Genomic DNA, 9705 nt, shown 5'->3' with positions numbered 1-9705 from the left:
AGTTATTTTTCGTTGCATACTTTACAGAACTTTCTGTAAATTTGTATCAGTTGCATAGCTTTTGTTTACCTCTACATCTATGATGATGACCCATTCCAATAATCCCCACGTTAATCTGAACCAAAAGGAGAAGACCAGAACAACACACATGATTTTATTCATTGATGCGTGATTTAGTAGGTACAATCCAATCAAGTGTGTCCAGCTCCCTGATTGTGTTCCTCTCCAACCTTTGAAACTCAGTTTCCAAGTTTAGCAATCCAGCATTTATTCTAAGGACTCGAATCCTCCCCAAAAAAAAACTTGTGTTGGATTGAATCAAAGAAGCCAGACAAAAAGCCTGGTGCTCCTTTGTTCGAAGAACAAAAACCCTAGACTAGATACAACTGACACAAACCTCGCAAAAAAAAGATAGAACTGACATAAGTATGGAATTATATAAAGTCATAATGCATCACAGAGGAAGATAATATGTAGAAGTCTGGAAACCAATTAACAAATGGGTTTAACCAATGCCACAGAGCACTGGAAACATGTCCGAGCATCAACAGCTCTCCCATATATCTCCTGGGGATTTCTCCCTAGGAACCTTTATTGCTTATACTTCACCAGTCTTATTATTGTTACTAAAATAAAAGCAGTTCTTGAGTTGCCCCTCTTCTGGCAGGCCTAGAACGGCATGCCGTAGTCGTCGCCCGCAAACTGCGGGCTCCAGACCCCGAACACGTTGCCGGCGACGCCGGACTGGTTCGCAGGATCGGACACCGGGGCGTCTCCAGCGGCGGGCTCTTCAGCCATGGGTTCGTCCTCGACGACGTTTGCCGGGTTTGCCTGCTGAAGCGCCTGGTTCCAGGCTTCGTCTACCTGGAGCAGTTCCTCTGGTGAAATGCCGTCTACCTGGAGCAGATCCACTAGTTCAATGCCTTGCTGCTCCTGCCCCGGTCCTTCCATCTGGTTCGTCAAGAATTTCTCCACCTCTTCCCAATCCCAGTCACTGAAAGGCTCAGACTGCGCATTCTCTGCGGCGGGGTGGTAGTTGTCTATACCGTCAAGCAGGGCATTGCCTGCTAGATCCACCAGATAACCAGCGCCCATGGCTGCAGCAGGCACCTCGTTCACTTCATGTGGAGTAACTGCGGCGTGCGCCTCGTCCATGGTGTCTTTCTGCAGAGTAACTGCGGCGTGCACCTCGTTCATTGTGTCTTCCTGTGGAGTAACTGCGGCGTGCACATCGTCCTTGGTGTCTTTCTGCATGTCATCGCTCTCCAGGTTGATGACAATCTTGCCTGCTGCTTCAGTAAGACTGATCTCCTCTCTCTCCAGGTTGATGAAAATCTAGCGTCCATATCCATCAAGTGCTTTGCTCTGTACAGGCAGCACCTCGCGTTTGTATGACAGGCTCTCATTATAGTACTGCAGGCTCTCCTGGTACCAGTCCCAGATAGATTTGGTACCATGTGTCAGAACTGGAGGTGGACGTGCATTAGTCTGAGAAACTCGTGCTCCAGCCGAACTCTCCCCCACTGCTTTCCGGGGTAATTGTACCACATAGCAGAGGCTGCTGAACTTCCCTCCATGTGTGGCCACACCATCCCAGGGTACATGTCCCAGATAGAAGAGGCAACCCCATGTGTGAACTGCGTCTGGGTTGTTGCCAAATGATTATTGGGTTTAGCACTGGGTGCCTTGTATGCTGATGACATCATCTCAGAAAATTCCTCCATGCTGGCATAATGTTGATAGCCCTCTTCATCGTGAGATAACCTCTGCCTCTGCGCTCGCAGCCGGTGTTTCTGCATCACAATACAGAACAGAACATTCAAGACAGGGATCACACATCACAATATAGAAAGTGAGCGTAATGAAGAAATTATAGTGTTTTAGCATAACAACGCTGAAATAGATCAACTTGAAACTTGTGGAGTATGTATTTTTTTTTTCTCAAACAAGCACCCGGACGTGTTTCGTTTTGTATTAGGAGAGTGCCAAGAAAGCACAAACAGTCACAACAAGGCCAAAAAGAAGCCAAAGCCCTACTGCTAGCATCAGCTAAGGGTAGACCAAAGTTACGTCAATAAGCCCCTAATTTAACCAATAAAGGAGAAAATACCTATAAAGTAGTACATTGTTCACAAAATTCCCATTAACGTGATAACAATTATTAATCAGTCGATTTGGTAAACTGCGTTATAATAATGCTTTGGATAGTCTGATTACTACGAATTCGGTGCTAACATGCATAAAGTTTTTTTTTTTCCAATTGTGATTGGTTCTGTAACAAAATCTACTCCTGAAGCTGCATGGTTTGGAAATTTGAAATCTTATCTAGAGCACCATATACAAAACTTAATCTCCATGGCATGCAGAGACAGAGAGTACAGACTACTGAGTACTGACGCAGGTATGAGACATCCATGTACATGTGTTTCTTCTGGAAAATAAAGAAATAACAAAGGACACACAGTAGAGTATCAGGTGGAAACATTCTTTCCTTCCAAGTTTATTCAGTTAAAATGGAATCTTGACCCTTGTATTTAGCATGCAAGCCTGCCAGTAACTGTGTGAACTTTTACTGGGGTATGAATTAAAAGGTCAAATATTAAATAAAGTTCTCTTCCTATTTGTTTCTTCAACAGTTCAACAGTGTGCACATAGTTCTTTAAAATTTTGTGAAGTCGGACACTGTTGCCACAGAAAATTACCCAATTGATTGAACAATGCAGAACCTATATTTACACAAAATAAATAGCAGAGGGAAATGTTTTATTTTTCACACTAAGATCAAACCAATAATAAAAAATTAATTATTATGTTGTTGTTGCTATTCCAGTAGGTGTTTGTTTCTCCTCTACCTTTTTCCCTTTTGCCCAATCACTGTATGTTAATGAGCACATGAGTTGGTAAAAGGACTCATCTGCACGTAACATCAATTTCTTTGGTCACTCAGCCTCCATGCGTTAGTTACCGTGTTCCTCAAAATCTTGCCGAATCAGAAATCCGAATCCGAGCCAGATTCGGAGACCGTGACTTTGTCCGAGCAGCACTAGCTGCTGGTACTTAACGTGCCAGGGTACAAAACAGTGATAAAGGTGATGACCAAGCGGTGGCATACACCTGCAACTTCAGGAATCGTGTAATTATGACCACCGTGATCAGATCTCTTGCAATTAGCTGGTTCTGCAAGATTAGTTTAGGCAATGCTGCAACCATTCTGTTGGTTAATCAATATATATGTGCAGAAATGGAAAGTGCATAGTAGCTTCCATCTCTACCAAATATTCATGCATGGGGGGATCAGGTTGGCAGTGGCAATCAATAGCCAATGGCCACGGAAGGGGGATAGTCAGCTGTAGTGGTGGGAACCAATGACTGGACAGAACAATGGCCATGCCATCGAACTTCAAGGCTATAGCAGAATGACAATATCATCTTAATTAGTGGCAAAAACAAAAGGTTTCGTTCGGGAAAGTGCATAGGATGAAAGAAAAATATAAGGCTCAAATGCCAAATGTTCAGTCAGTTTAAACTAACTAGCATGCATAGGTTGTCAGCTTCTACTACTTATGATCGTCTATTAAACAAAAAAAAATTAACAAAAAAACGTACATAGTGCCTATTGATGTACCGGCAATACCACAGTTGAGGTAAACTAAATCGATCACCCACCTGGAGATGGCTTGCAACATGCTGTATGGTCAAATTCAAATCCTTGGCATTCATGTACTGGTGAATGTTTCGAGCCGTAGCAGCTGTTAGCCAAAAAGAAAACAGACACTCAAAGGTCATGCTTTTTCAGCTGTTAAACATAACAAACGACTAATTTATGCCAAGTGCAGATAGCCTTACACGCCCCAAGCACTTCAACAGCCTGCGAGAACTTCTCATGGAGCTCACTGCTCCATAAGAACCAACCCAGATTCTCTGAATAGACATTCGCGTTCAACGCATCTTGTTTTTCATCCTCAGTTTCAGACCTGTGATTTTTAATAGACCTGTGTTGAAGTGCTCTCATCCTCAGAAAATTGACGGTTTCAGTATCCAACGGCTTAACCACATTGAAGCATGTTCCAAGGGTCATGCGTGCGGAGACTGCTTCATCATAGGCACACATAGCTGCAACCAAGAAACAACACTCCTAGATTAATGAGTTTGGGATGGAAAAAAATTCTTAAAACAATACAGCTCTGAATACAAATGCTTACTGATGAGAGGCACTTCAAGTGCATTCAGGATGTGGTGAAACAGCACCAAGGTGTCCATCTCTGCATTGCCAGGATGAACTTCCGCTACTACCAAATCAAGCTCCTCATTTTTAGCAACCCCCCTTTTAAGGGAATCTAGGGCCTCTTCCACTGTTTCGAATGGAAGAACTACAAAACAGTAGAAGTTAGACTCAAAATTTTGGAGAGTAAACACCGTGTTATCATGTCCAAATATAGTTATATTTATATCCCAACCTGCACGTACTATTGCAACAAGTGAGTATCTTCTAAGGACTAATATAGCTACTTGGTATGTGATTTTTCTCATTTGACCACATAATCCAACACTTTCTGCAATCTAATAGCACTTGGAAGGGCGGCCCAGTAACTAGCAGCTAGCTATATCCCATTACGAACTACATATGCTGCCTCCGTTCAAACTGTGAAGTTCACACAATATATTACACACACATATGCTATATAATCTAATGGTCAGGGTGACGCAGTAACACTATATCCTATATGGGAACTGCATCTGTTTCCTTTCTGTTTAAAATGTCATAGATCTACGGAAATGCTCCACATATATATGATGGTCGTACGAGCTATACATGATAGTATGATACCGAGGACAGGTTCACTGCCATGTAGGGCCATAGCTCGCCAAGCTTCACGTCATGAGAAGCATTCTATATCCACACACGAAAGCCATCCAACCGTTAATTAGTGGTCCAGATCATAATGAATAGAACGTATAAATTGTCCCACCGGACAACCGTAAACCCAAACTTCACGCCAAGCAGCCGTACACCCAAACTTCCCGCCAAACAGATGTACACCCAAATTTCCAGCCAAACAGCCGTACACCCAAACTCCCCACCAAACAGCAGAAATATGAAATATCTGAAATTCGATCAGATGTGACTGTGGATAGAAGACACCAACAGATATCAAATTGTGCCTTTTATAGTAGCCCCATGAATATGCAAAATCTTGTGCAACAGATATCAAATCGTGCCTTTTATAGTAGCCCCATGAATACTATCTTTCATTCTCCCTCTAAAAACAACTTCCTTTTTGGACAGGAAGGGGAAAATACGAAATGGAGATGCTTGGGATTGAAGTGTGCACCTTTGAAGTTGAATCTAGCAAGCGTATTGGAGATGGTCCACAGGGAAACCGGATCTCGATCAAGAACTAAAACTGAAAGATTTTCCATCAGGTCAGTGAGACCCTATGGGGCGGAAACAAAGTCTGCCAATGTTTGTGGTGGATCTAACCATATATGGATCTAATACCTTCTTTTGGCGTGAGACCTTCACCAAGGGCAAAAGATAGACACTATATACCAGACGATATCAGAAAAGGACAAGAATTTAAGTAGACTCTATCTAAGTTTTTATTCAAAAGCTGACCTGTATTTGGACAGGGAGGTTGAACAAGATATACTTACTTGAGAAATACAAAAGTTAACATCATTATTTTGTCCTCTTGTGCTTCTTCAGTTTCCAATGTAACGAACATGCAAGACCATGTACAATGCAAGCCGGTGCTTATCTGTAGAGAGCAGATGCTTAATTATGCACCCCTGTCACAGATATAAGCACCGGTGCTTAAGAAAAACACAGTTTGTTTTACTAAGCACCTCTCTAAGCATCTTGCATTGTACATGGTCCAAGAAGGTGTGAACCCTTCCCGTCATGACTTCATGTTATCTGTTCTCTATCACCATGCTTGCTTTTGGTGACTAGTGATGAACGATGTAATAATGATGGCTATATGTTCACATGTATTCTCAGTATGTTCATGGCTCCAAATTTACCTAAGGCGCATGTAGGGCACATGCATGTTCTCCCTAGCTCTCGCCCACAGTACTATTTTTTTCTTCATTCAGTACCTAGTGTTCATATGAAAGAAACAAAGCAAGCAGGCCATTCACCTATTAATTAGCAAACATATCAATACTTCAGTTGCAATAATTAGAACTTCCAAGTCCTAAAGGGTCTCAAGTCTCAATTATCAAATTTCAAAACAAACCAAATGGTGATGTGCTGCTTTAAGATGATTCCTCAAGAAAAAGTCTGAAGGGTAAATAAGGTAATTTATTGGCCAGCTTCATTATTTATAACATGCAACAGTTTCACTGATTTATGGCATGCTGTCATGCATACCAAGAATTCTACTACAAAGAGTCCTCCTGTGGACAGGTGTCGTGATGACATGTCATATAATCAATGGGTTAATGCATGCCGGTGAATTTGATCTTGTGGTGCTATCTGGCGCATGGTTGGCAATGTTGCGAGCACGCAATCCTACATGATGTATGCATGAGCACTAGTTGCACCGATGTACAAGATAACTTCACAAAAGACAAAAACCAGTAGTTGTAGCCGCGATTGCATCACTATCTTAATGCCGCAACAGACACTCACCCTAGCCCCAATTGCATCACCACATCTGCTCTTTTTAGGCAGCAAACCTACATATCTATCCACACGATAATGTACCAACAAAAATAATGAGATGTGCGGTTGATTTCTACAAAGAAAAAAAGGTATATAACCGATTCCTTAACAAGGAAGATATGCGAATGATGTTAAACATTGATGCAGCCTCTAAGTGGGATGGGACAAACTGAGGAAGAAACAACCAGGGCCAAGCCTAAAATCAATAAAAAATTCTAAAAGAGAAAGTATCCACGCTATGGGCGACCGCCCTGGGTTCCAATGCTTGTCACCACCCCTATCCCAAAAGATATATGACATGGCCCGTGCCCAGTGTGGTGCATATGTGCTTCTTGAAGGAACTGATTGCCCATCTCGAACACTGCAGGAAGAGATCCCAGACCAAATGCCCTTCAAATCGAAACCTGGAAGCCAGCTTTTTCTTCAGATAATCGAACCTGGATCCACATACTGCTAAGCAACAATCGAAGTAGGCGCGACACAGATGCTTTAACCAAACTAAATCGAAGTAGGCAGACGCTTCGGAATGGTGCGCGCTTACTGGGGGAGGGAAGGCCAGGGTCAAGGGCAGCAGTGCCTCCGGCGAGCGCGAGGCGTAGGAGGAGGAGTCGCGCCTCCCGACCGGGCGACGTCGGGATCCCTCGTCTCTCTCGCCGGCGGTCGCCGCCTCGCCATCCGCCGCCTCGCGAGTAGTACGGTCGTGGTACACGGGGATTCAGACGGAAACGGATGGGCCTGACTGCTCATGGGCTCAAAATGCTTTAGCAGAGTGGGCCCAGACATGGCCAGATGAGCTGCTCCAGCGGGAGAGCTCCTATCGGGCGCTTCAGGCGCCCGAACTTCTCCCTGGCGCTCGCTACGCGCTCAGTTGGGCCGGCCCACGAGTCGCGTTGAGCACCGAACGCAAAAGCTAAAATCGCAAAAAAAAACAGAGACCTCTACAGGCCTCCAACTCACGACCTTCAAGTTTACATGCAAAGTCCAGAGGCACCCGAGCTATCCTGCTGTCACTGATTATTTCAAGCGGCAATAGCTTAATAAACATTCATCAAACTTGAAAAAAAAATCATTTTTTGTTAACGAGGGTCCAACTGCACTTTTGTACCCTCTCGCTTAGGGTTACAGCGCCGCCTCGGGCGATCTCGAGATTGCCGAGGAGGAAGGCTGATATCGATCGATACCGAGTCGCCGTCCCGTCCAGGGCTGGCGAGGGAGTTCTCCAGTAGCCTCGGCTGTGAGTCAAGGGCCTGGGCTGCCGCCATGGCCGCCGCAGGGGGGTCCTCGTCGCAGACAGGAAAGAAACCTGAGATTGATCTAGAGGAGATGCTGAAGAACATGGTTCTAATGGAGGATGAATTGGATGAGGTTGTCATTGGGAAGGAGGATGCCCAGAGGTTCGAGGCGGAGGCCAAGTGGATGGCGATTGCACGGGTAAATACCGCCAGGCCTTTTAGCTCCACGACGTTCTTTGACAATATGATGTTCATATGGGGGCTAGCTCAGACTCCAAAATTCCGTGAGGCGGGAGAGAATTTGTTCATCTTCCAATTTTTCTGCCTTGGAGATTGGAAGAGGGTCGTGCATAGAGGACCTTGGCTCTTCAGAGGGCTTGGGGTGATCATTGAGGACTATGACGGCAAGACGGACCCTGAGGATGTGGTACTAGATGGGCTGTCTGTCTGGGCACAAATACACAAGATTCCAGACCTCTATCGGCATGAGTCAGTGGTGGATGAACTAGCTCGCAGGATTGGCAAGGTTCGTGAGGTTCAACTAAGGCCTACCCTTTTCTATGAGGGGGATTATGTCCGTGTTCGTGCAAAGGTCTTGACAGCGAAGCCATTGACCCGTTTCACACCGCTGACTGTGGAAGGAGAAGGTAGACGGATGATGGTTGTTAAGTATGAAAAGATTCCCTTCTTTTGTAAGGTTTGTGGGATGATGGGCCATGGCTATGAGGAATGCGGCACGGGTGTTTGGAAAGCTGAAGACATGAAGTGGGGAAGCTGGATGATTGCACAACGTCGCTCAGTAATGTACACACAACCCATGGGGGTGGATACCCTACTCGGGGTGGGAGAGGGAGAGGCCGTGGAGGCACATCACGTGGCTTTGCTCCAGCTCGAGGAAGGGGGGATGCTACTGATCGCTCAGGAACAGTAGCAAGGGACGCCCACACGGAGGGGAATAGGAACTCGGGGGTTCATCCCCATGAAGAGGAGATGGTCAATGATGGCGGGGTAGATGGAGGAAAAGGAAGGGCGTTGACTCTGAATGCTGCGTCCGCATCATCTACTGAAAAATACAGATGTTAACGAGAAATCTTGCACGACAGGGATGGAGCTTGATTCAAGTCCAAAAGAACCAGAAGCCAGGACCAACAACAAACGCATGTCCGAGGACAATGTGCACGTGGCGACCCGGGGGCAAATCATCCTCAACCCTGTGGATGATGAAGGAAGTAAGGGTGCGGTTGCCCTGGCAGATAGGACTCCTATGGGTGTACCACCACTACCTCCGGTTTATGTCTCCCCACGGAAGAATATTAAAAGGCCAAAGAAGATTTCAGGCCAGCAAGCAGCGGAAGGATAGGGTGGTGCAACTGAAACAACTACTGCATTATCGGCGGGCTCTCAAGGGGAGCACCGCCGGGCACAATGAGTTACATCTGCTGGAACTGCCGGGGCGCGGGCAAGGCCTCGACAGTTCGTGAACTTCGCGATTTAGCGAAGAACTATGCCCCTACTTTGTTTTGTATCTTAGAAACACAGATTGGCAAGGCAAGGGTAGAGAATTTAGCAAGTTCAATAGGCTTTGATAATGCTTTTGCTATTAATAGCGTTGGTATAGGAGTGGAGGCATAGGCCTTTTTTGGAACAATTCAATAAAAATAAATGTATTGGGTTACTCGGATTACCATGTTGATGTGGAAGTACTTGACCCAGGTTCGGATCCGTGGAGAATGACAGTAGTATATGGGGAAGCTCAAACTCATTTGCGCCACCAAACATGGGACACTTTGAAGAATATAAGCGTTT

At 45.1% G+C, this 9705-nt stretch overlaps 1 protein-coding gene across 5 annotated transcripts; it reads right to left on the bottom strand.

Annotated features, from left to right (window-relative positions):
* Positions 1 to 418: 418 nt before the first annotated feature.
* LOC125520947 (two-component response regulator ORR29-like) lies at positions 419 to 7426 on the bottom strand. Of its 5 annotated transcripts, none has more exons than XM_087534967.1 (5): positions 7209 to 7426; positions 4203 to 7071; positions 3847 to 4113; positions 3667 to 3749; positions 419 to 1793 (listed from the first exon to the last, which is right to left on the bottom strand). In XM_087534967.1, exons 2-5 carry the CDS (start codon positions 4528 to 4530, stop codon positions 1461 to 1463), a joined length of 1011 nt encoding a protein of 336 aa, XP_087391093.1. In that variant the 5' UTR covers positions 4531 to 7071; positions 7209 to 7426; the 3' UTR covers positions 419 to 1460. The 5 variants fall into 5 exon arrangements, with proteins under 5 accessions (XP_087391093.1, XP_087391094.1, XP_087391092.1 ...); XM_087534968.1 differs by having other exon boundaries at positions 4203 to 4370; positions 5334 to 7415; XM_087534966.1 differs by having other exon boundaries at positions 4203 to 7104; positions 7209 to 7413.
* Positions 7427 to 9705: the final 2279 nt, after the last annotated feature.

Source organism: Triticum urartu, chromosome 7A (assembly GCF_056163025.1).
Source record: "Triticum urartu cultivar PI428250 chromosome 7A, HENAU_Tu73, whole genome shotgun sequence".
NCBI classification, from domain to species: Eukaryota; Viridiplantae; Streptophyta; class Magnoliopsida; order Poales; family Poaceae; genus Triticum; species Triticum urartu.
This window is presented reverse-complemented; position numbering and strand designations above follow the sequence as displayed.